Source organism: Lepisosteus oculatus, chromosome 10, assembly GCF_040954835.1.
Source record: "Lepisosteus oculatus isolate fLepOcu1 chromosome 10, fLepOcu1.hap2, whole genome shotgun sequence".
NCBI classification, from domain to species: Eukaryota; Metazoa; Chordata; class Actinopteri; order Semionotiformes; family Lepisosteidae; genus Lepisosteus; species Lepisosteus oculatus.
Genome location: NC_090705.1, coordinates 15,208,263 through 15,234,795, shown reverse-complemented (window position 1 = coordinate 15,234,795; position 26,533 = coordinate 15,208,263). Strand labels below are relative to the sequence as shown.

General features: G+C 35.3%; 2 protein-coding genes across 2 annotated transcripts; one reads left to right on the top strand and one right to left on the bottom strand.

The window, feature by feature from the left end:
- Positions 1-1,526: 1,526 nt before the first annotated feature.
- On the bottom strand, positions 1,527-7,846 carry srd5a1 (steroid-5-alpha-reductase, alpha polypeptide 1 (3-oxo-5 alpha-steroid delta 4-dehydrogenase alpha 1)). Its single transcript, XM_006635874.3, has 5 exons — positions 6,990-7,846; positions 6,425-6,591; positions 6,139-6,240; positions 5,384-5,534; positions 1,527-3,407 (listed from the first exon to the last, which is right to left on the bottom strand). Exons 1-5 carry the CDS (start codon positions 7,298-7,300, stop codon positions 3,341-3,343), a joined length of 798 nt encoding a protein of 265 aa, XP_006635937.2. The 5' UTR covers positions 7,301-7,846; the 3' UTR covers positions 1,527-3,340.
- Positions 7,847-8,065: 219 nt separating this feature from the next.
- nsun2 (NOP2/Sun RNA methyltransferase 2) lies at positions 8,066-26,031 on the top strand. Its single transcript, XM_006635928.3, has 19 exons — positions 8,066-8,321; positions 8,778-8,935; positions 10,083-10,187; positions 10,310-10,415; positions 10,844-10,915; positions 12,276-12,360; positions 12,882-13,074; positions 13,928-14,002; positions 14,239-14,369; positions 15,448-15,521; positions 15,721-15,851; positions 16,542-16,638; positions 18,067-18,215; positions 21,543-21,635; positions 22,003-22,138; positions 22,832-22,912; positions 23,270-23,408; positions 23,660-23,699; positions 24,654-26,031. Exons 1-19 carry the CDS (start codon positions 8,244-8,246, stop codon positions 24,991-24,993), a joined length of 2,283 nt encoding a protein of 760 aa, XP_006635991.2. The 5' UTR covers positions 8,066-8,243; the 3' UTR covers positions 24,994-26,031.
- The last annotated feature ends 502 nt before the right edge of the window (positions 26,032-26,533 follow it).

The following is a 26,533-nucleotide window of genomic DNA, read 5'->3' as shown; positions in this document are numbered from 1 at the left end:
ACAGGGCAGACTTGCCATGAATGATTAGTTATTTTATTAAACCAGTCTTACTTTCCCTTATAAAGATTTATGACCACTTCTGTGTGCATTAGGGTGGTTAACATTAGGGACCTTCTGTAGTGAAGTGAAGACTGGAAGTAATGTTTGTACACCAATATAACTCCAGTACTGGATGTTTGTAGGGTCTGTAGGTGTTCATAATGACCTAATTAAGCTAAGCATTAGCTTAACTGGACCAATTTAACACTTTCAAAGGTCTTCAGCTGGTCATTAGAGAGACCTAGCAAATCTGCAGGTATCTGGTCCTCACTGACTGACACTAGAGTTGTGTACCTGTGATATAAAGTCTTTGGCTTTAAACCTTACGACAATTGTAAATAGGATTTTCAGGTATTATGTTTTTTTGTTTGTAGATCTGCCTAATATTTAACGTCTTACACTATAGTAATGCCTCTTTAGTTTTCTGCTGGCAAATTGTTCATGGAACATTCAAGAAACCACAGGGCCACATGACTCATTCCCTACCAGTGGGGGGTATACTTTATATATATAACATAGGAGTTATAAAACGCATACACTCAAGCTGGTATCGAGACTGATTATTATTTAGACCAGGGGTGTCAAATTCATTTCCTGCAGAGTGTAAGGCCCTTTTTAATTATTTTCTTAAAAAAGCCAAATATAGGAATGTTTAAGGTCTCTTACAGGTGATGACTCAGAACATTTATTTCATTAAAATGTATGCCTAAAAGTATTACAATAATGTAGTTAATTTTATAATTAGGCCAATTATGTAACCAAGAGCTTGGGTAGATAAAAAATAAAAGACACAAGGCCCTTATGGAATTGAGTCTGAGACCCCTGACGTATTAGATAGGGTTCAAGGATCTCTGTCCTAATTAAACGCAGAAGTGGAAATGGAGCTTACTATATGCAAAGAACCTACTAAACAATTTAATTGGTTGCCTAGCTTTTATAGGGCAGTGTAAATTGATTCATTTTGGCCATACACATGCCAGTACTGTATTATTAAATGCATCCTACCATTGTCAACCTTTTTTCATCCATTTGCTAACCACTTTGTCCAAGTCAAGGTCACGGCGGAGCCGGAGCTCATTCCTGCAAGCAGTGGGTGCAAGGCGGGGTACACCCTAGACAGGCACCAATTTCAGGGTAGGCAGACAGACTCACACCAGGGCCAATTTCCCCAGTGCTGCAACAAAGTAATGATGGTCACTGTGCCGCCATGCCACCCGACACATATTTTACCCTTTTTTAATTAATAAAACTATGATACTTTTTTTTTTACTACAGACACGGAAAGTAAATAAAACCTTTGACCTTCTTGACTATGGCTATACCACAATATTTAGTGAAAACTTCCTTCAGGGAGGCATATATAATAGCAGAATAGAAATAATTCAAATTATCTCCGATTAGAAGAATTAAATAAAACATTTATTTCCAAATCAACTTCACAAGTTATTTTCCTGAGGAAACATTCCAATCACAACAGGATGACAATGTATTTGTAACAAACCAGCTTTAATAATTCTGTGTACACATTTGTACAATTCAAAAATTGTATGTTGGAAAAAATAAAAACAGAAAATACAATACATGAGGTGAAATAAACATTTTCACTACCACCCATCTGGACAGAAGATATAATGTTTGGATGCTATGACATGGGGCAGAGTTTGTGATATACTGAATTGACCTGTGGGAGTTTAATTGATAAGTCATGAAGAATAGTAGAATATCCACATACTTGACTATAATGCACTCAGCTTTAACTATGTAATTTTTAATTAAACTGTTTAGCATTACAAGTAAATAATTGCATGATACAATACATACCTTTAGGTTTAAAACATGTATTTACAACATTGTGATTGGAGCATTCCATATTATAACAAGACTGGAAGATTGAATAAGGGATCTGAGTTCTATTGTGTTTTTAATGTCTCGTTTATAATTATTAATTGAAAACATTCAATTAATGGATTGAAAACATTGGAAATCAAAATGGAACCTAACATGCTTGATTTTAGAAGAATATCTACAGACATTCTGATATGAGACTTTAACAGCAATATGGATTGCTCAGGAAATGTAAACAGAATGGGGAAATGAATACTGGTAGCAGTAAACGTGAAAATGTGCACTAAAGGTTCAGTAATTTGTTAAATGGAATATTAAACTTAGCATATTTTGTTACTATCTAATAAGGACTAATCCTAGTGAACTTTGAGGTAGCAAGTTAGTAGTGAGGAACCAAATTAAATAAAAAAAAACTAATATCTGAATACAGGATAATAACTTATATATCATGTATAAACATGCAATTTGCTTGAATATTTAGAAAGTATTTCCTCAGTTAAATACTGTCCTTTAAAGACTTCTTGTATACTGAGTGATGTAACATAATGCACTGCAAAATAACCTTGAGCTGCACTGCAAGTTGCTGTACCTGAGTTGGCTGACTATTTCCTAGCTCAATCATGTCTCAACCGTGCTCTTTGTATTTCAGAAGAGGCGACATCTGATTAACACCGTTAATGCACCTGCGTGGAGTGATAGCAAAAAATGTCATTTCCTTTTATTTGTTTTGTTCTGACTTCAGCAACCTAGAGTTTTATAGAACCAACAATTCACGATTCTTCTGATGGTACTTTGCAAAAAGATGTCAGATATTTCTTGTTAGAACATGTGCTACAGGGAATCAAGGTTATTGATATTTTGGTCTCCATATTTTTCCTTTTTTTACACAAATGCCTGATCATTTCTATTCCAGAAGTTCTTTTCAACTGCCATATGTTTCAACCAGTCTGTATTTCATCATGAAATTAATAAAAAAAACCCTTAGCAAATGCATTGAGATTCTTTGATGCTGTTACATTTTATTATTGCTTACATTTTTCATTTACCAACAGCCATGGTTAACATGCTACCAATATCTAAATGTTTCTATAACTACAACATTATTTTCCTTGGCTGTGAAATATAAATAAAATACCCCTTGCATATTTAAGGAAAGTCATGATTTAAAGAAAATACAAATATAAACCTAAATATTAGTAGCAAAATAACCCATTAACCATGATTAAAATTATTTCCTCCATTTATAATGATTGAGTTGCCAAGTTTGATTCTTCAATCAAAGGACTCTGTTTTGTAAGATATGTTTTTTTTGTTTGATCTTCATTTTTAACAATCTGTTCCCTTTTATGGGCTGTTTTACAAAATAATTTGTGTATTAGTGTTATTGGAAAACCTATGTATATGGTGTTGTACTTTATGTACTGCTGTTTTTCCATTCCTAATAATCACTTGTCTGTCAAAGCAAAAAAGGTACTAAAGCTTTTCTGGACTTGGGATAGTCTTCAAACTTTTGAAGGTACCACCTGCAAACAACCAGTAGGACAATTAGATTATCAATATTTGGATTACATACATAATACAAGACTGCATACTTTATAACCAATTCTACATACAGTAAATATTATTGCAACAAAATAATATTGCAGTATTCTAACATGCTACACACATTGAAGCACTGTTCACCTACCTGTATATTATTATAAATTTTAAAATCAACTGACTTACAGTCATGTAAGTTTTAGAGAATTTCTCATTTTCTTTGTAAAATCATGGCATTTTCAGTTATATGCTAAACTGTACTCCTGGAACATAAATGCAATACATTCTTGCATTATTAAATTAGTACATCTGCTTTTATTTTATTAATTTTTTTTTTATTGAACACATCTTTTATAAAACCCCTGCTTTTGGCCACAGACAATATCCTTAGTATGAACAGTGGATGTCACTTTAACCCAGAAACTGGAAATTAAAATTAACTTATTTCAAAGACAGCTGCAAAGGCCTAGTACTTATTTCATAAGGCTACAAAGATACCCTGATATCCATAATAAAATGTTAGGCCTTAGACAAAGTAGGAGCTGTAGCGAAAACAATAATCGCCAAGGGGCATTTTCATACACTGACAAAGGTGAAACATGCTTAAAGGCCTTATTCGCTCAAGGATGGTAATAAAAACAACTTCAAAAAAACAATCTGTTTAACGTTCAAGTCATTTACATATAATAAATGATGACTGTTAATGAGAGTACATTATATCACCAAATATCATCCATGGTGATGTTCAACATGCAAAGTATACTCACTAAATTGTATCTTATCAGATGGAAGACTGAAGAAACTACAGTGTTTATAGGCGATGATATTGACTCAGAATAAGGAGCAGGCCTCATAGAAGAACAAGGTAACCCTGATGTGTGTTTCTTTGCATATTTTACTGTTATATATAGTTTGTTTTGCTTTTTTAATTTTAAATTAATACAAAGAGAAACTGCAAAGAAAAGCTGATAAATACAGTCAAGACATACACTTTAGTCCAGCAAGACATAGTCTGCACTGCTAAATATAAGCCTAAGACATTTTACATTGTTCTGCTTATTTCATCAAATGTTTGTCCCTTTCATGCAAAACAACTAAAGGCTTTCATCTACTGAAAGTGAAACCATTTTGTTTTAAGCTAAAAGTGCATCCTGATTTGCTTGGTACATACAATAGGTAAACAAATACACCTCTTTCTATCAGCTATAATGTCTATCATGTATCTTTCTATCATGTATAATCTATTCAATGTCAAAGTTGTTAAAACGTAATTGTAGCCTCTGAATGTAAAGTTCTAAAATCTTAGACAAATCAGTGCATATAGCATCCGGACAGACAACTTGCAGAAGGCAGGGTACACCCTGGATGGGATGCCAGTCCATTACAAGGCAAACAGGCCCTGGTCTGAGTGTGCAAGTGTGTATGTTTGTCTCTATTTTCTCATAAGCCAATCAACCTACCAGTATGTCTTTGGACTGTGGGAGAAAACCAATACAAAAATGGTGAGAACATATGAACTCCACACAGATAGCACCCCAGGTCTGGAATTGAACCTAGGGCCCCAGCATTGCTGTCTTGCAAATCTACTAACATATCAAAGCTACACTTAATTTGATTTAGTTTAAAAGTCATCATTGCCAACATATTATTTTAAAACAAGCATTAATTCAATGCATTTTATTACACTTACTTGCTTCTTCAAAAAAAAGATTTTTGCCTTGTTTTCTATGGCGGAGGATTTCCAGTTGGTATGTACTTTACTTAAATCTCACATTCAAGCACAGAAAATGAAAAATTCCATCACTGTTTTATGTTATGAGGTTGACTGCTGTTGCTGTCACAACTTAAGAATTCCCACTACTTTTTCAAACATGCTAATTAATCTCTCTGCTAATAGCAGAATTCACTATTTCCAGAAACTGCAGGAAAGAAAAACACTACAGTCAATTACTTATCTTACCCATGGTGTGAAACAGCCCGACTGGAGAGTACCACAGAGGTAAAAATTGCAAATGCAGCACTTTGAAGTGAGCAAGTAGCAACAGCAAATCCAGCCCACTCCACTATCTCACCCAAAAAATTAGCGCCAGACACATACTCAAACAAGCCACCTGAAAAATAAGAAAACTCATTTATACAAGATAAAACTTCATATGCAGAACCACTTAAACTACAAAAAGAACAAAGCCTGACAATGCAGTAATACAATGAAAGAACCTACAATGATTTATTGTGCATCACACATTAATGTTCGAACAGTCTCTAACTTTAGAAATGGGCTAAGTATTCATAATGAAAAGCCAATTTTTATCTGCATTTATTTCAGTCTGTTGCTGTAAAAAGTTAAAAGATTATCAAGACATTAATGAGCTTAGTAAGTGCTAGAGTGCTGTGAAATGAATCATAAACTGATTATTAGTTCAAGGCCTTGCGAAATACAGAGGTGAACTGACCACCATAATCTTCAGCCCCAAACCTCATGTTATCAAACTGAGTATGCATCAATGAAATGGATCTAAAGAATGCTTTTGTATAACCCCGAACCTTATACAGATATATAAATGAAATGTCAACATTAATTACAGTAGCTTTAAAATTTAAAACTGAGTACTTTTTCTAACTTTACAGAGATTTGTACAGTTCATATACAGTACAGTTAATTGTATTAATACACCTAATTGTTATCAAAAGCTGAAATAGCAAAAGGGTACTCACCCTGTGGTATCTTGTAGCCTGTCTCTTCAGGCTTTCTGAGGTTTCTAAGAATGTGATCTGAATGTACATTTATCAACACACCCAATAACCACATAAGAAATCCTGAAAGTAAACCAAGATGACAAGTGAAGAATTCAGATGTTAGTGTTGTTTTTTTCTTGAAGAATAATATAACTCTTTAAATTACGTAAAGTAGTAGATGTGCATCTGCTTTCTCTAGGAAAATTAAAAGCTTGCTCCACACGCAATACACAAGTAGTCCAAAATACTAAAAAATGCAGTTCACCTATTATGAAACAGGGATGCATTATCCAGTCTGCAGGGTATTTTGCAAAGTGGCTCAAGTATCTTCCTTGTAGATAGCCATTGTATACGCAGAATAAAAATGCCATCACAAAAGAAAGAAAGGGTGTAGGCTTTCCTCCTCGAATTAAAAATGGATAAATAAGCGACCTGCAACAACAAGATATGGTTACTTTTTCACTAACTGTATTATTTTAAAAAATCGAAAACAAAGCGTGGTACTTTTGGCAAAACTTTATCTTGTGTTGTTCGATGCCAGTGGTGTAAATGAAGGGAATAATTAAAGAAAGGGTCACGAAAGATACGGTTCTAGATTAGACGCATACTTTTTATCACCAGAACCTATAGTGCATTCGGCTTAATGAAAACCTTTCTAAATAATTCAGCTCCCAATACTTAAACTATAGACGTTGACAAATGTGCAAAATAACAAATGTAAGAGTTTTTTGAGTTGAATGAAAATAGACCCATAACAGAAATGCGACTGGGGTAACACCTGACAATGAATTCAAATTGGTTTTACATTCACCTCATATATTTATTCTTACCTTTGAAAATAGTGGAGTAAATACATTGCAAGAAGCAACTGATTGGGCAGGTAAGAGGCTCGGGCGGAAGATGCCGTTAACAGTAGTAAGACCGGCACAACCAGTGCAGGTAACTCTTGTACAAACCAGGCAAATCGTGCATTGACAGGAAACCCGTATTTGCTTGTTGCATACCTGCCGTACGGTACGTTCTCAAAAAGCAAAACCAAAAATGTTACAGCAGCCATAAAAATCATTAGGTAAGACATGCATTCCAATAGGCAGTATTCTTCAGCTTCAGAACCGAAGAGATTAGATAACGCTTTACACATTGCTAATAAAGTACAGACAGCTGACAGATGCCAACGTTAGAAACAGAAGGCGCGATGAATCAGCTTGTTATTTGTTCAAGAAAAGGACACGCACAATCTCAATGAATGAAAATCACTACTCGTTCTGTATTAGCAGTCTGAAACCCAGAATATTGATTCTGCAAATAAACAGGCCAGAGGGCTATTACCAATCAGGACACAGCAAGGGTGGAACACACGCACTTGAAGCCCAATCTGCTTCAACCTCTGTTATTTGAGAACTACGGAGCCAATCAAAGACGTTTGGCTTATTATCGAATAAGGGTGTTTTCCATACTGCTTTTGTAATGTTTAACTGGTCACATTTTTAGTTTGCTACTATGTATTTCCAAATAAATCTGTTGGTTAAAAGTTATTATTAGTGAAAATTACATGCGCACTCTTTATCAACGAAAAGCAGTCCATAATAACGAATATATTTTCAAATCGTCTTTTTAGCTGATTCAGATTCCAATGTATGGAATATTTTCTCGCGTGGTTACATTGCAGCCCAGGCAACCGCTTCTTGTTGCGCAGCTGAACGGCGAAGAAAAAACGACCCTCATAGCTGTCCCTTTATTTGCCTGTTTAAAAAAAAATCCATTATAAAAAAAAACCTAACCTCGTATAGATTATTTTCTTTATTAAAATAAAGAATATGATTATAATAAACCAGTAGATAGTCCTGCATTTGTGCGTTTCAGTGACCTCAGATATCAGGCAATGCGAAGGACACTGCCGGGCTTTTATTCTCATGAGAGCGTCCTGCGTGCTACACACGAGTTGTGGCATCGTAAGTTGGAGTTGCTTATTATCTGGTGAATATAGGGAGCACGTTTGTCAGCAGTAAGTGCACTCCGGATTTTATTTCTAATCTTCAATAACGTTTCGTAGGTATATCTCTCGAGTTATTTGCATATCCGGCATGGGGAAAAGGAACAGGAACAGACAGAAAAATCAAGACAGAAATGGAAAAGCTGGAGGAAGAAGCAGAGACGATGCTGTAAGTTTAATTGGTTCTCTTCATAATTACTCTTCTGGGCTTTTGTCATGGTTGAAGTAGTAAGTTTGGTCTTGTAATCTATAATAATGTTATGAACAGTTACTGAGAATATTCTATTGCATTAAATAATCTGTCCAGTCCCTTGTTAGAAATGTTTTACTTGAATAAATAAAGAGTTGCAACTCGTCGTGTGGACTGATGGGAAGTTCTGGTTTTGTTTAGATTTGATCAATTGTAATTCATGTCTTGCATTGTTACCAGTACCTAGGTGTGTATAAACCTGTATGTAGTGAAGTTAAAGCTTGTTTAAACTAGCACATTATGCGTTTACAGTGCTGAGTTGATGCATATTAATTTGTATATGCGAATTGTCGTTATAATGATTTTTTTTATTCCTCTCTTAGCCAGTTCCTTTAGTTAATTACTGTATCTGTCTTATGCTGCCTCTGTTAACAGGGCTGGGGTGCTGGATACGCAGAAATCGTTAAGGAAAACAAACTATTTGAGCAGTACTACCAAGAGCTTAAAATCGTTCCCGAGGGAGAATGGGAGCAGTTTATGGACGCCATGAGGGAGCCCTTGCCTGCTACAATAAGGATAACAGGATACAAAAGGTAAGAAATTATAACTTATTAAGTGTCTAGGCCTGTTTAAATAAATGCATTATGAAAACTTTACAATGAAACTATGAATACATATACAAATGAAACTGTTGAAGGAGATTTCCATGGATAAAGACTGCACTACCTCACTGTCATTTCACAGTAATTTTGTATACATTGTCATGTGAAAGTGACTAAGTTACTAGAGATTCACAGTCAAATACAAGTTAAATATTAAAGGGTTCTAAAATCAGAGAACAGAAGGCTTTACATTAAATTAATCCCTTTTCTTTAAAGGTTCTGAGGATTGGTGTTGAAATAAACAGAGATGTGTTCATTTTTCTAGCACCTTGTAGCAAGATGATCATAAGAAATATACTTCCCTTCTTTCTGGAGCAATAACTGCAGCACTAATGTCAGGTGTTGCCTCCAGTTGCTCTGAATTCTCAGACAAAGGAACTTTTTTATATGACATCTGAATTATATTTTCATATTGCTGTGGTGATTTGAAATGGTCCCAGTAAACCACAGCAGATTTATTTATACAGATTTAAGTAATATAAAAGTCCTTGCATTTTCCTAACACTTTGTAATGCAAGGGATCCAAAACCACTTTACGTATAGGAGGGCACACTCTTCACCAACCACTGAAGTGCAGTTGCCCTGCTACACAGTAGTTCTTTTAGATAGGTGTGAAATTACTTCACAGATTAATTTAAGAGAAAATATTAAGGATGCTAGCTGAGCGAAGAAGTAGAATGATACTAGATTAAACACTGAAAAGTGCCGTGGGCTATACAATAACCAAGTAGTTAGGATCTCTGTTTACTATTTCATCCTAAGGATGACATCAGTTTGCTATGTTATGTTCTTTTGGATGTTCAGCTGTAAATTGTTGGATGACTAAAACATCATAAAAACGTTTAAATGATCATAAAGAAATAAGATTGTTGCTGGAATTTCATCAATGATTCTTGATCCAATGTCCTCAACTTATCAATTGATGAAGAACTGCAAATTTTCTCTTGCCAGTAGGAGTTGGTTGAAATGTTTTGTGATTTTGATTGTTTTCTTATAGTTTTCTGTATGTTCCTCTTTATCTTTAATATGAAGAATGTTGAACAATTTCCTTTAATAACGCATCTGTGTTTTCAATTAGCCATGCCAATGAAATTCTCCACTGTTTGAAAGAGAAATATTTCAAGGAACTACAAGATCTTGAAGTAGATGGCCAAAAAATAGAAATGCCACAAGCACTGAGCTGGTAAGAGCGTACCGTTTCTAAATGGATCTTGACCAAATTCAGAAAATCCTGTTTAATGTGACTTACTACTTTGTGAAGATTGCTTGAATGTTTCTCTTAGGTCTACCTTTTGTAACCTCAAGGTACCCAGATGACTTAGCATGGCATACAAACTTGAGCAGAAAGATTCTACGGAAGTCTCCTTTGTTGGAGAAGTTTCACCAGTTCCTGGTTAGCGAGACTGAATCTGTAAGTACTTTTTTTTTAACCTAATCCTTTTTTTATGAAAATATTTTTGATGAGGTGTTTTGAAACGAATCTGAACTTTATAACAAAATTGTAGCAGTCATAGCTGTAACACCTGAAGAAGGCTCCACGGCCGAAACGTTGTGTTCTCTTTCTTCTTTTTTTCAGCATGGAATAAACCTATTACTTGTTCCTTTATAGCTGTAAAAATGGTAATTAAACAGTTAAAGGTCAAGTTAAAAGTTAAAAAAGGAATAAACTTATTGTTGACAGTAAAAGCAATTAGACCTTAGACCAATGCAATTTTTGTGCGACTTTGAAATGAACAGAAGTGATTTCACACTAATTTTTTAAAGCAAAGTTATAGTATTGTTAGCAGAGTTTGTTCACTGGTCCTGAATTTTAACTATTGCTATGTTTTTTTTTGTAAGGGTAACATTAGTCGTCAAGAAGCTGTCAGTATGATTCCTCCTTTGCTCCTAAAAATTGAGCCGCACCATAAGGTAAAAAGATGCATATTTTTTATTTAAAATGTCCTTCTTTTTTTCCATCTTTAGATTTTAAGTATGTCTATTGCTGCAAGATTCAACAGGTTGAACAGATCTGGAAATCAATTCTTTGATATTTAAGAAATGTAATCTTTTTTTTTATTTAAAATTTATACTTTTTTAAAATATTTTGCAATGGTGTTCAAATCATAGCTAACATTTAATCTCCAAATCTTTTTTTTTGTATTAAATGAGAACAGCTTTCATGATTTGGAATTATCCAGCACTTTATAGTAATATCATTTGATTAACATGATTGCTTATAGGTAAGGTATATAAAGATAATATAATTAATTACATACAGACAGGTTGAACATTCATGTTATAAAGCATGACCATTTTTCATTTAAGGAAGATGTATTTAATTCACGGAGGAAAGAGTTTTTGGTGATAATCGCATGTTGGGAACTGGATACCTAGTAGGTTATGTGGAATAGGAATGCACAAGCAGGGCTCTGCATTTAAAGTGTGTTGGATTGTTCTGAGTGTGGACTGGTCTTTACTTGTGCTGCACAGTTTTGTGTGGATAGAGAGTCAATTTTGGTGTAATAAGTATTAAGAATAATTGTGTTTTTTAAATCTGTAGTATGCTGCAATTTAAACTGGGCCCGTGAAGCTTTTCATGCTGCTAGTGGAAACTATTGAAGTGTAGATGCCTGCCTTAAGGTGATTTTAGCATCTTAAAGGCGTTACAAACATTTGAAAATGAAAACGTTTGTACATAATAGGACAGGAGTGAAAACCTGTGTAAGAAACCTTTAAGAATATCTGTTTATTTCAGATTTTTTAATGTGCTTTTTTTAGAAAGAAAATTTTACAAAGCTCTGTAACCGCCTCACGGAAATATATCCCCTACTAATACTTTAGTACAGTGGAAAATTCCTGACCCTGGGATCTCTGTCTTAATTGCAAGTTGTTTGATTTCATTTTGGTATCAACTTAAAAAAAGATGAATGGGATTTGTATTTGGTATTTACTCGGTACCAATTTCTTAGTTTCATAAATACTATTTATCAGGGATGTCAGGAATTGTATTTGATTGGACACAGAAAAAAGGCTCGTTGTTTTTGATAAAGCATTTGATAAAAATATAAATAATTGCCATATAATCTTAAGTAAATGGTTTGTACTTTTGTCTCATAACATTTAATTCATTGAGCGTTTTAAAATTGAATTGTCAATTGAGGTTGTCATTTTTTAATTGTGATTTGTGACACATTATGGCTTAAATTCCATTGTATCGTTCTTATTTATTCAGGATGGTATACTCTTCTATAGTGATGAAGCTGCAGCTCAGTTTTTTTTGTTTGTTTAGATTCTGGACATGTGCGCTGCTCCTGGCTCTAAGACTGCTCAGTTGATTGAAATGCTGCATGCTGATATGGATGTTCCATTTCCAGGTATATTTTATGCATGTGCCTTATGAACATTTTTCATGTGTATTGGAAACTCTATATTTCCAATATTTATTTTCCAGAGAATATCAGAAAATGTAAAGGTCCACCAGCCTTTAAGATGACAAAAAAGTAATTAGAAGTTTTTTTTGCTTAGTTTTACATGTCTTGGCATTTACCATAATTCTGAAATTGATTAATGAAAAGATGTAGTGTCAGAACATATTTGTTGGTGGAAAGGTTATGCTTAAACAATTAATTTGTTTAATGTTCAGGTGGGTAGGTGCGTCAGCATGCGTAGGCTGCAAAGGAATAAGTAATAGGTTTATTCCATGCTGAAAAAAAGAAGTAAGGGAACACATCGTTTCGGCCGTGGAGCCTTCTTCACCTGAAGAAGGCTCCACGGCCGAAACGTTGTGTTCCCTTACTTCTTTTTTTCAGCATGGAATAAACCTATTACTTATTCCTAATGGGTTTAATGTTTGGCTTTAGTATTCAAGTCTTTAACAAGTTTCCATCTCTTCTAGAGGGCTTTGTTATTGCCAATGATGTGGACAACAAGCGCTGCTACCTGCTGGTTCACCAGGCGAAGAGGTTAAACAGCCCTTGCATTATGGTTGTGAATCACGATGCCTCCAGTATTCCCCGACTCCAAATAGACTGTGATGGCAAAAAAGATATCCTGTTTTATGACAGGATCCTTTGTGATGTTCCTTGCAGGTATTTACATTTTTTTGGTCACTTCATTAATACTCCAGTTACTGAGAAACGTTTAACTGGATATGAAGTTCTCACCTTGATGTAATTATGTTTCACAGAATTCCTTTAGGAGCAGATTTTTTGCTTGAATTAAATGACAAACCAACAAATGGAAGGATTATTTGTTAACAAGGATTTTCATTCTCCCTTTTTGTCTTTTCTAAGTAATAGCTTGATGTAATTTGTCACGTGTTAAAACTTTTTGATAAATTTTTCATCAGCTCATATATATATACCTATTGAAACAGCTGGAAAATTGTATTTTTTTCTAAAATAGTCGTTATTATTCTGCTTTAAACCTTTTTATAGGATTTAATGATCTTTAGTTTTTCAAGTGATCAGCAATTGAACTAGTTAAAGGTGAAATTCATCTCTAAGAAATGGAACTCTACTGATTCATATCAGAATTGTTCTAAGATTACCATAACTTTTTCAGACAATCTAGCTGCTAAAAAAATCACTATAACAAGACATGAAAAATACTTAAATCACCAATATTTGATTGCAGCTCCATTATATTTTATTTTATTTTATTTGTATGTTTGATATAATAATTTAATGGAGGAAATATGCTCAGTGAAAACATAATTTTTAGACATCACATTTCTGCTGTTGCTTCTGTGAGCTACAGCTACAGAAAAATGTTTCAATTAAAGGTTACAAATTACCAGCCTGCTTGAAGTGGAAAACAAAATATATTTATTAACATTGAAGATGGCAGTCTATGTAATTTAAGTGACCTGTCTTTAGAACTGCCATGCTTTGTTTTCAACCGGTGCTTTAAAACATACTCCTGTCTTGCCTGCCTCCACAGTGGTGATGGGACAATGAGAAAGAACATTGATGTGTGGAAGAAGTGGACAACCAACAACAGTCTTCATCTTCATGGGTAAGTGAGAAGAAAAGACTGCAATAAGGTTATCAAATGCGGTAACCTTAGCTAGATTAAAAAAGGAGAAGACTCTTTTTGCAAAGTTTTTGTGCATGAACTCTCATGCAGATGTATTCATGACCTGGATCTGGAATACCGAAATTCCTCCAGGGAAATAAAACAAGGTGCTTGTATTTGTGCCCCAGCATATTTTCAGTTTTAGTCTTTTCTGGTGATTTTTTTTTAATAAATAGGTTGCAGCTGAGAATTGCAATCCGTGGGGTGGAGCAGCTGGCTGTTGGGGGCAGAATGGTCTATTCCACTTGCTCTCTGAACCCTGTGGAAGATGAAGCTGTTATTGCATCACTTCTGGAGAAATGTGAAGGTATAGCTTTGTCTTTATTTAATACTGCCAGCTTTTCCTCCTTGCACCTGCTGTGATCACATGCCTTCAATTGTTTCTTGTGCTTTCAAAAAACGTAAATCTGAGGACCTGAACAAGTAAAGAAGCTATTTTGGAGTACAGATTAAGCCAAGTGTTATGTTCTTGTAGCTCTGGGATTTCTGCTCAGGCTGTGAGAGACTGCGCCTCTGATCCAATCTGAATTTGCCAGTTGCCTTTGCCAGCTGTCTTCAGTTCATGGTGATTGTCCTCTGCTTCTACATGAGGAGAAAGAGGAAGAGCAGACGATCCACCCCCCCCCCCCCCAAATGAGCCATTTGTCTTTTGTGATACTATAAGCACTGCAGAGATCTGCTGATGTTTAGGAAGTTGTAGGAATTGAAAGAGCCCTGGCATACTAATTCCATCTCATTCCATTTTAGCCAGTTTGGTGCTGCTGTACAATGGGGAGCTGTCTGTTGTTGCTGTCTGCCTCACATTTTAGGAAATGCTTGTCTGGGGTCGTTTGTGTAATAGACTAGATTCCAGTGTGTGACCTCAGGAAAAAAATGGGAATTTTGCATTTCTTATAACCCGTAAATTCATATTATTATGATTGTACACCCAGGTAATGTGTTTAGATTTAATTTTATGTTACTTGCATAAACTTTTATTCTGAGGCATTGTACCCTGAAAGTTTAATTAAAGATTCGGTTGTCTTAGTCTTTTTAATAACTAGAAATGTTAAACTAGATGTTGTAATGATGTTTGCATCCTTCAAACCAGGTAAAGGGATGAAAGGTTTTGGAAAAATGAGCCAGTCTTTGTTAATAATATAGAGTCCAATGAATGATTAATTTATATTTTTGTGTGCTAAATTTTCATAAAGTACTTTAAAAGCCTTTATCCAGTTTTATCAGATGAGTGACAAAATTGCGCACTATCTATGCCAGACTGAATTCCTGTGGTAACAAGTCTTTGTAAACCAATGATCTCTTCGTACACGAGTACTATGAGCTGCACTTTTTGGCACACTGTGATTTTTGTCTGTTGATCGTGAAGAATAATTCTGTTGTTTCAGGTGCCTTAGAACTTATTGATGCCTCCAATGATTTGCCAGGGCTGAAGTGGATGCCAGGCATAACATCCTGGAAGGTATTAATTATTTCTGTCCTCTTCTCTTACTTTGATTTTTCTTTCTACTCTGGGTCTTCTGTCATTCACTTGTTCTTTCTCCTTTTTTGACAGAAAGCAGGCAGACTAGCATATAACGAAGTTGGTTCTCAAAGGCTTTCCAAATGTTTATATAGCAATTTCTTTATTGTGAATTTTAATAGTTTTCATTTTTTTGCAGCTAATGACCAAGGGAGGTGAGTGGTATACTGATTGGTCTGAAGTACCTGAAAGCCGCCACACACAGATTCGACCAACAATGTTTCCTCCTAAAGATTTGGAGAAATTGAAGGAAATGAAATTAGAGAGATGGTAAGTATGGTTGATACTTGTTCCAGTTTAAATCTGGAAGTTATTTATAGATATTTTAAGACTAAATATAATTTTCTTAACATTTTTAGTTTTTCTTTCAGTCGTTCTCGAAAACGTGTAGCAGTTGCCATAAAGATAAGATCACTTTATTGGCCATATGCAATTTCTTGTATTAGGAATTTCTTTGCATCCCTCAACCTGCTCTTCCCGAGACACACAGACAGGGAGAAAAGCTTGGGGTCAGAGCACAGGATCAGCCATTTATATGGCGCCCCTGGAGCAATTGAGGTTAAGGGCCTTGCTCAGGGGCCCAGTGGAGTAGGATTTCTCTGCCGGTCATGAGATATGAACCGACAACCTTCCAGCCACAGGCGCAGATCCTTAGCCGCAGAGCCATCGCACTGCCCCAGTACTACATGCATACTTAATGTGTAATTTCTGAGTATAATTTGTACTCAGAAATTTTACCATAAGTTTCAGATTATTTGGTCTTTTTTGCAGGTCTAAGATTAAAGTCTAACAACTTAAAAATGTCAAGATTTATTTAATAAATTTGAGATTTATTTAACCACAAGGGGGCAGATTTGTAATGTCCTCCTTAGTATGTTAGTTATGCTCAGAAGAACGAGAGATTGTCATTTGCCTGTTTTATTTTGAAAGATTATAATATCTTGCTGTTATTCTTTACAGTATGCGGATATTGCCTCATCACCAGAATACGGGAGGATTCTTTGTCGCTGTGCTCATGAAGAAAGCCCCTATGCCTTGGAATCGTCGGTATCCAAAGGTAGAGTGTAAAAGCCCTCAAGATGATTTAACAAGAATAAGAAACAAAGTGTATATGTATGTAAAAAAATAATGTATAAAGCGGATTAATCCAAAATATTACTTTTCTAAAAGTGTTATAAATAATGCTTTAATATTTTTAGAAATTTAAAAATGTTTGTTTGTGGAATATTTTTGTTAGGATGAAATGATCCAAACCTCTGGCTACCAGGTGTGTCTTCAGGCATTGTCTGCACATTTTACTTGTTTTTATTGTAAGACAAATTGACACCTTGATTAATCAAACCACAGGAAGCGAAAGGTAGCCCGCTGTTAGGTGCTCTACTTGCAGCTGAATGTTTATGATGGTGCACTGTCGGTTATCCATGATTATTCCTTATTTTGTGGGGTATTCAGGATGAAGGTAGATGTGCTGAGACTAGGACAAATCCTTATCAAATCCAAGCAACAACTCTAGACTTAAAACTTTTTTATTTTTGAAATTATATATATATATAAATTAAATGTTTTTAATAAAGGGTTTATGGAACACCATAATTTTGTTTTTATTGGCATCATGAATGCCCTAGAAAGGTAATCTGATTTCTCAGGGTTTCAGTCAGTTTTTTACGTATTGGTATTATCATTAGCAGTGATGGCAGTATTAGTGCCCCTTCTGTAAGCAAAAAAAAAAAGTATTCCAGATTGGGTTTTCAGACATCATACAGACCTGCATATGTTACTTGGGTCCTCTTCCAACTGTTCTTTCATTGTCATGTTCATAAATTTCCTGTCAACTCGTATCCCATCCAATATTGGATTTTTGTCAGTCAGAACTTACATATATTAAAATACATTTTGTACTGTAGATTTTACCTATTTATTGTGATGTTGATGTAACTTCATTTCTTTAAAGTGAATCCAACTTAAAGTTTAAAAACAAAAAGGTCTGAATTTTTTTTTAAGACTGTAACGATATAGTAGACCTACTCTACTAGACAACAGTATAGAGTAATGATTAGGAATGTAGATATTGATCTCTGGACACATAGTGAGTCAAAGGTTAGTTCAAATCCTGTGTGGGATTTTGCCCTTGAACAAGTTATTTTGAGCAGATTATTTCAGTACAAGGCCCAGCTCTATCGATGGGTTCATATGTGAAAACACTATGATTAAATGCCTCAGCCAAATTAATCATGCTTTGTGTTAAAAATAAAAATTTCAACAGTTTGCATTCTTCAAATTAGCACATCATATTTAAATATTTAAAAAATAGATCTTGACGGATTGAATATAATTAGAGATTGATTTATTTAACATTGTTGCATTGTAGTTTCACATTTTTGTGTTGCACTTCTGAAAATAATTTCAAATGTTGAATCATTAACCATATTTTCATCAGGCCTTGTTGCTCTCTGCTCAGTGTCTTTGTTTTGCATATCTGCTCTAGCTCCGTAATAAAGGGGCAGAAGCAGTAGCTGCATCTGAGGAGACCCCTGCTGAAACTGCTGATGAGGGAGGAGATGCTACTGCAGAGGACAAGCTGAAAGACCTTGAGGACTCCCAGGAGAGCTCTGTCAAAAAAGACGGTGTATGTGGGTGAGGAGACTGCATCACTGCTTGGTTCTTGCTTTGAAAACACAAATTGGTATTGGAGTGGCTAGTGTGACAAAAGGTTAAGAATGTATGGCCACTTTCAAAGTACTGCCTACTCCCCAGCAGTCTCCAGCTGTAGGCCATTACTGGCAAGGAGGAATGAGACAGTAGCAGGTCCACAATATCCTTCAGAACCCTGTTGTACAGTCATGTTAAAAAGAAAGTACACCCTCTTAATTTTATGGTTTTATATATCAGGACATAACAAAAAAATCATCTGGTCCTTATCAGGTCCTAAAATTAGGTCAATCTAACCTTGACAAGCAACACTTAACAGATTCCAGTATGTCATCATTTAATGAACAATAAGCCAACCTGCAGAAGTCATGTGTGATAAGTACACCCCATGATTCAGTAGCTTGTAGAACCACCTTTAGCAGCAATAACTTGAAGTAATCATTTTCTCTATGAGTTTATCAGTCTGGATTGGAGGAATTTTGGCCCACTCTTTTTTACAACATTGTAAAATGTTCATTGCTGTTTGAGGGCATTCGTTTATGCACTGGTCTCTTAAGTTCCTGCCATGGCATCTCAGTGGGGTTGAGGTCTGGACTTTGACTTGGCCATTCCAACACCTTGATTCTTTTATTTTTCAGCTATTCAGTTGTATATTTGCTGGTGTGCTTGGGATCATTGTCCTGTTGCATGCCCCAGTTTCAGCTAAGCTTTAGCTGTCTGCCTCACATTTGTCTTTAGAATACTTTGGTATAAAGAGGGGTTCATGGTCGACTCAGTGACGTCAAGGTGCCCAGGTCCTGTGGCTGCAAAACAAGCCCAAACCATCACCCCTATACCATCGTGCTTGACGGTTGGTATGAGGTGTTTGTTGTGATGGGTTGTTTGGTTTTCGCCAAACATGGCGTTGTGCATAATGTCATAATAACCATACATCTTCACTTTGGTCTCATCTGTCTAAAGGATATTTTTCCAGAAATCTTGTGGTTTGTTCAGATGCAGCTTTGCAAACCTAAGCTGTGCTGCCATTTTCTTTTTGGAGAGAAGGGGCTTTCTCCTGGCTACCCTTCCATGAAAGCCATACTTGTTCAGTCTTTTTCTGATCTTTCTGTCATGATCTTTAACATTTAACATGTTAACCGAGGCCTGTAGATCCCTAGATGTAGCTCTTGGGTTCTTTGTGATTTCTCTGAGCATTATACGGTCTGACCTTGGGGTGAATTTGCTGGGACGCCCACTTCTGGGAAGACTGGCAACTGTCTTGAATGTTCTCCATTTGTAAATAATCCTTCTCATTTGAAACGATGGATTTCAAATAGTTTGGAAATGGCCTTATAACCTTCCCAGATGAGCAGCAACAATTGCTTCTCTGAGTTCATTGCTGATGTATTTTCTCCTTGGCATGGTGTTAACACACACCTGAATGCTCCAGACCACCAAACTGCCAAAAGTTCTATTTTTATAGGGGTGGTCACACTTCCTGATGATCGACTAATCAAGTGCATTTAGTTAGCAGTACCTGGCTGCTAATTACCTTCTTAATTCCTATGGAAGCAGTAAGGATGTACTTAATTTTTCCCACATGGTTTCTGCATTTTGGCTTACTTTTTGTTGAATAAATAATGACATAGTGATATCTGTTATCTGAGGCTAGATTTGTCTAATTATAGAAGTTAGTGAGAACCCGGCGATTATTCATACCCTGATATGTAAAACCATTGAATTGAAAGAGGGTGTACTTTCTTTTTTACATAACTGTGTATACAGTCATAAATGTTTGAACACACTTTCTGAATTGTGTAACCCTGCTATTATGTTTTATGTGAAGAAGGTTCTTATTCCAGTGCAGTTTTTATTTTGTTTCAATCATGCTTTGAAATGTATTTGGATATTCAAATGAACTTTATCTTGCATGTATCTTTACACAACATATCATGTTTCTGTTTATGGGAAATGACAACTGACAGAAATAAGAAATGCATATTGGTCTGATATCGTGCTACGCCATCTTGGTAAGCTGTGTTACTCGGAACACACTTCACATTCAAACAAAACAGCCCAGCACACCCCCTTCCCTAAAATGTACTTAATTATTCTAAATGTGGTCTTAAAATTTTAACATAATATCCCTTACTTTAAATTCTACGCCTTTTAATTATATATCCTTACATTTCGATTGCCTTTTTATTGCTGTCCCACATTATACTTGACATCGATGGAACACGTACAACGGAACAAATTATGGAAAGAAGTAGTTCTTATAGTTGTACAAGGTTACAAAGAAGTAATGTACTGTATTTCTTCCTTTAAATAATCAACCCTTTCCTGTAAAAGCCAGGGGGTATTTTCTGGTGTGAAACAATGATCTTACATCCACGAGGTCAGAGTTGGTTAATCAAATGTGCGTCTAACTTTTATGACAAGACGGGCTCTTTGCAACCGATGGTATCAGGCACACAGATGCTTGAGGCAAAATGCTGCCCGTTTATTGGTTTTGATTGTTTTGATCTGTTGTCTCAGCCCTAAATCCAGCTTCATATATTCAGTACATCGATCAATAAACAAGGAGGTTGTCAGCAGTTCATGCTTTCCAGGTTTTGGATAATTGTTTTTGTTGCTTGATTTTTTTGAGTATGTACAATATTTTTTTTAAATGTTTTGATTCAAGCAGCTATACTTCTTTAAGATTACTGCGTATAGTTGCATACTATTTATAATGTATCATCTCGGTAAAAAAGAAGTGTACACTTTATCCGAATACAAAATATTGTATATATTACTTAAATATCAGATTGGGCTGAAGCTATTTCTTGTTTAATAGATATAGTATTTGAAGGACGAATTTGTTAGTTGCTGGGGTTATTATAAAATCTGGTGAAATATTGTAGAGACTTTTTTCTCCTTATTTAAATGAATACCCTGTGTATGTGTTTCCAATCCATTCATTTCTGTGACAAACCGGTTTGTTACTTAAAGTCTCACACCAAGGAATGTGTCATTTCTAATACTTCAAATAGGTAAATGGCTTGTCAAAATTGTAATTTGTCTATAAGCTTTCACAATCAGAAAGTATTCCCTTGTCCAAAGTGGCAAAGAATTTGTGCAAATTTTTAAAAAGCATGTTTAAAAATACTTGATTCTGATCGATGGGAGTTAAATGTCTTTGTTTACTCTCACATACCATACTAAATAGTCTGATATTTTAGGTTCTAGGTTTCAGTTCAGATTTTAGAAATTAAACCCTGTTATGTTGGCTGTTTCACTGCATTGCAGTCTGAGACTTCCCAGTTCAGATGAAACACTTTCTATTTCCAGCCCTCCACCATCAAAGAAGATGAAGCTGTTTGGCTTCAAAGAAGATCCTTTTGTTTTTATTACTGAGGATGATCCAGTGTTCCCTCCAATCCAGTAAGTACTGCTCAGATTTATCTATAAAAACTCTTATCCCATGAAGTCAGAAGTAAGGTGTCTTAGAAAATAGAGATATAACGTATAAATGGCATTTTAGGCACAGATATCACACACGACAATGTAATGTTTGCAAAATTCCAGTTAATTCCTCGAACAGGCAGTGGATAATCTGCCGACAGGGGAAATAAGGAAAGTGTTCTTACCCTTTTCAGTGGGATACTTGGCACAACATCTTTGGGAGGTTGTTGACAAAATGAATTGCTAGTTGTTGAATGAGCAAGATGAGAAGAAAGGCCTACTCTCCTCTAGTCTGTACCCTTCCTCACCTTCTTTTATGTTAAAAGAACAGAATGTTTCCTTACAGGAAATTTTACAACCTTTCCTGCACCTTTCCAAAGCTGAATTTACTGACAAGGACTCATGAAGGGAAAAAGAGAAATCTGTATATGGTCTCCAAAGAGCTTCGAAATGTCCTGCTAAACAACAGTGAACGCATGAAGGTGAGAGTACCCCTCATTTTGTCAACCGTTTTAATTTTCCCTTTACAAATGGAAAATACACAATTCTTTTTATATGGCCATTACATCATAATTCATGGTTAATTCATGCAATTCATGGTTTTGACCTCTCATGTCAGTGCCTACGAGTTGCAGGAGTTACCTTTTCAATGAAAGGCAGAGATGACCCTGGTCAACCAGTGCCCCATCCTATCATGGTTATTCCCTGCAAGCTGTTCATTTATCCCTGGGAAATCTTGGTCGCAGGCTAAGACGCAAATAGGCAATGTCTGGGTCTTAATGATCAGTGTACACGCTGAACAAGAGCCTTTACTGTTCAAGGCTCTTGTCCATTGTCAGTCATTTTTCTAAACCTTTCCCTTTGCGATAGTCTGCATGCACATGGAAATATTGCCTTTGTCGTTTTTTTTGTGCTTTCGTAAACATGAAAAAGTTAGTTCTTCCATGTGTTCCATTATTAAACTTTACTCCTTTCTCTTAAAAACCTTTGCTTGTGCCAATAGTTTTTTTTTGTGTAAGCCACTGCTTGAGACTAACCTTTTTTTGTTGAACTTTTGCATGTGACTTCATGTGAAACATAAATCGAAATGAGTTGTTGCAAACTTGCTCTTGACTTCCTGAGCTTTGGAGTACTGTGCATTTTCTTGTTTGAGTGTTAATTGTATCTTTTTGCAGGTTATTAACACTGGAGTAAAGGTTTTGTCCCGGAATAATGATGGAGAAGAGTTTGGTTGTGCCTTCAGGCTAGCCCAGGAGGTAGTATTCATGTGCATTTATTGAATTAGGTGTTTTGAATTTATAGATAACAGGCATAATAAGAGCATTACAATGTAATATTCATACTTCTTTACAGAATTATTTTTAATTTGATGATATCCTATGAAGTTTATCAAATTACTGCCACTATGAGAAATGCACAACTTTTATGCTACTAATATTGCATGACATTAAAGAATCATTCTTAGCTACTGAATTAAAATGAAAGTATACTCACGCAAATTACTTTCTCAACTTAGTTTCTTAAAGTCAGGTTCCTTTTGAAGGATTGTATAATTTTGAATTTTTTCAAGACTTTTTGTACATACAGACCTAAGAACTTTTGTTTTTTAACAGGGCATTTATACTCTTTTTCCATACATTAATGCCAGAATCATTAATGTTGGTGTGGAAGATATCAAGGTGCTGCTAACACAAGAGAATCCCTTTCTTAGCAAATTGTGTGATGAGGCACATGCACAGGCAAAACAGATTGGTAAGTTGTTACAGTTATACTAATGTTCTACATAACATATACTTAATATTATCGGATTTTGCTACTCATCGCCACAAATGTACAATTTATAAAATTTTATTAATTTTTTTCCCCAAACATTGAAGCAGTTACATCTTAGACGTGCTGCAAGGAGTTAAAGCATTACAGTGTTACAAAATATTTTAAAATGAAGGTCTATTTATTTGAGCTTTGGTGACAATTATAGATCAAATAAAGTTTCTTTTTTTCAGCAATGGGCAGCATCGTTCTGAGATATACACCTGATCCTGAGTAAGTAGTAGTCAGTTCATATAAGTTGCTTTAGATCACTCTTTGTTATTCTCATGGATAAGGCAGGTAATAGAGCCAGTGTTTCACAGAGATGACAAACATGTTGATCGTTTTGTTATGCTTTGTAGATGTGCTTCACTAAATACTGTGTAGTGTATTTCTGGATACTTGCATCTTCAGTTTGACTGTGGCTAAGGCAACTTGTATCTTCAGTTTGAAGATTGATCCCAAATTGCTTTTATATTTGGCAATATTCTTCTGCCTGCCCAAAAATAAACTGTTTAACTATTTGTTAGGAAAGGAACCTACAAGTAAAGCATATTGTCATAGTTACATTGCCGTTCATGTAGAAATGGTGTTAAAAAAAATCCATTCTGGTCTGAACCCCATCGTGTTAACTTAATTGTCAAAGATGGATAAGCCCCTTAACTTTTTTCCCCAAGCTTTCTTGAGAAAAAAAGAGGACTTTTGTCAAAAAAACTGATTGTTTTTCTTCATCCTGTCAACATAAGACACACGTGCAAGGCCGATAACTCATTCACATATACAAGGAGCAAATGATTGTTTGCTGTAGTCCAGATGCCTGCTTGTATGTGTTTATTATCTGGGGTAACAATTACCGGAGGTAAAAAAACAACTTAACCTGTTTGTGAAAACTAATGGATGACAGATATGGCTTTAACTAGAAAATAAAAATAGAAAATGGAGACAGCCTCTACGCATGAGTTATGTAGATAATTATGAAAAAGTAACGCTATATGAGTGTTTGGGGTTGGTGTACCAGTTTTGTGCTGTTTGTGTAGAAACGTGATTGATATTGCTTGTAAGGTATGACACTAAAAATGTTCATGGAGTTGTAAAAGAAGCCTCCAGGTCGATTGTTAATTTACAGTATCTTGATTCATATGTTCTGCTTTGGAGTGCATATAATTTCCTTTTTAATTTTTTTTATAGGAAACCAGATTCCCCACAGTGCCCCATTGTGTTGTGTGGATGGAGGGGGAAGACCTCTATTCGAGCTTTTGTGCCAAAGAATGAGCGTTTTCATTACCTGAGAATGCTGGGCGTGGAAGTGTTTAGGGAAAGGAAGAGGGAAGACTCTGTGGCCCCTAAGGCTGAAAAAGGGGATAATGGCGAAGAGCTAAGTGGACAGCCCACTGTCCAGGATTCTGAAGAGATGGAGGCTGAAGGAGATGGAGAATCAGAGTCAACTGTTGAGCCACTTGTATCAGATGGCAAGGAGGCTGACAAAATTGAAGGCACTGAAAAGGTGCTTGCTGCTGAACCACTCTAAGGAGGACAGGTTTAAAGCGGAGAGGTGTAGGGGTGCCCTTTAAACTGAACAAGCTGTAGAGGAGCAATGATAGAGCCTACATTGAACCTTTTTAGAATCAGTTAGCTTGTGCCATCAGAGTGTAGTCAGAGCGGAGTCTAATGAGCAAAATTTTATTTGAAACAATGATTTTTTTTTTAATCTTCCTAATTTGGGATGAATATGTCCATACTAATTATTATTTCATGTGTTTTGTATAGCCTAAGCTTTGTATCCTCAGTCCAGACATTACTGTTTCTGGATTAAGGAGAACCATTTAGTCTGTTTTAATTTCATATTTAAAAGTTCTTTTTAAATGAATTAGGAAATATTTAATTTAGAAACTCACGTGACCAGTTTCTTAGTTCAAAATGAGTTAACTTTTCATACTTTTCATTTTTATTCTAAATAAAGGGACAGGTGGTCTTTCTTGTTACATTGGTTAAGTTTCCATAAATACATCTGGATGAAAAGTTTCATTTGCATAGCCTCATAATTTCATAAAGTAAACATGATGAGTGAAGCACTGCAAGTCGCATGATATGTTGGCTATCCAAAAAAATGAGCAACATTTCTTTCAAAAACAGAAATCATTTATCAAGTCTTTGTACTGTTGATTGAACAATTTTCTTGTGTGCTCAATATTGGCCAGAAATACAGTAGGTGTAATCGCTTAATTAATAAGAAATAAACAGGAGAAATACTTTTCTATATCTAAATCTTAAGGTAATTTACAAAAAAATGTTTAAGGCAACACAAAGTAGTTTTAAAGGGTACTTTAACCATTTAATGTGGAGTTCAAAGTTGTATTACATGTTTAGGGCTATGGAAAATAAGTTATGAGTAAGTGTGACTGCTGTCTAACAGAAGCTCTTCACTACTCAGGAAAAACAGTCTCCGATGTCGCTTTTGTAACACCTCATGAACTTGCAGTCCTGGGCAACTGAGCCTGTTAAGTAGAATCGGAAGAAAACTACTTTCAATTCTCAAATAAAAGAGAAAGCTTTTTTTGTTGTTGAATGTGTTGTCTTCTATCCTGAATTTCTTTCTCTCTCCAGTGAGAAAACCGCTAGTGAAAGCTCTGCATTTTTAGTTCCAAAAGTATTTGAGTTGTGTAAGCAAGTATAGCCTCCCAGATTTTTTAGATAGAAATGGAACTCATCCAAAGATAAATCATAAGTTAACTTATCCATTTTGCTTAATCGTTTATATTCAAATATCCTTGTTTTATAGGTTTTCTAATTGAATGAAATACCCATCTTTTTCGTACAGTTTTCTTCATGTGCTAGACAATAGTGCTTAAACAATGTGCTCTCATGTACCTACTGCTTTGCAACTCATACATGATGTATCTTGACTTTTCTGGCATAGATTTTTTTAATAAAAAATATGTTCAAGACAAATCTTGAATTTCATAGACATGTGACAGTAAATTGTGAAGTGGATGGAGAACTCTCATTGATGGAAACCAGTGTCATAAAAGAGGTGAAAGTAGCAGTAGGAGAGATGTACCGAAGTCAAT

Bases quoted from the DNA above. Each gene is read 5' to 3' on its own strand.
- nsun2 (XM_006635928.3), top strand. From the start codon at position 8,244: ATGGGGAAAAGGAACAGGAACAGACAGAAAAATCAAGACAGAAATGGA. The intron at 15,522-15,720 runs GTATTAATTATT...ATTTTTTTGCAG, and splicing joins CAGGCATAACATCCTGGAAG to CTAATGACCAAGGGAGGTGA. The intron at 23,700-24,653 runs GTAAGTAGTAGT...TTTTTTTTATAG, and splicing joins AGATATACACCTGATCCTGA to GAAACCAGATTCCCCACAGT.
- srd5a1 (XM_006635874.3), bottom strand. From the start codon at position 7,300: ATGTGTAAAGCGTTATCTAATCTCTTCGGTTCTGAAGCTGAAGAATAC. The intron at 6,241-6,424 runs GTGAACTGCATT...GTTTACTTTCAG, and splicing joins GCATCCCTGTTTCATAATAG to GATTTCTTATGTGGTTATTG. The intron at 3,408-5,383 runs GTAAGATAAGTA...GGTTGTTTGCAG, and splicing joins CGGGCTGTTTCACACCATGG to GTGGTACCTTCAAAAGTTTG.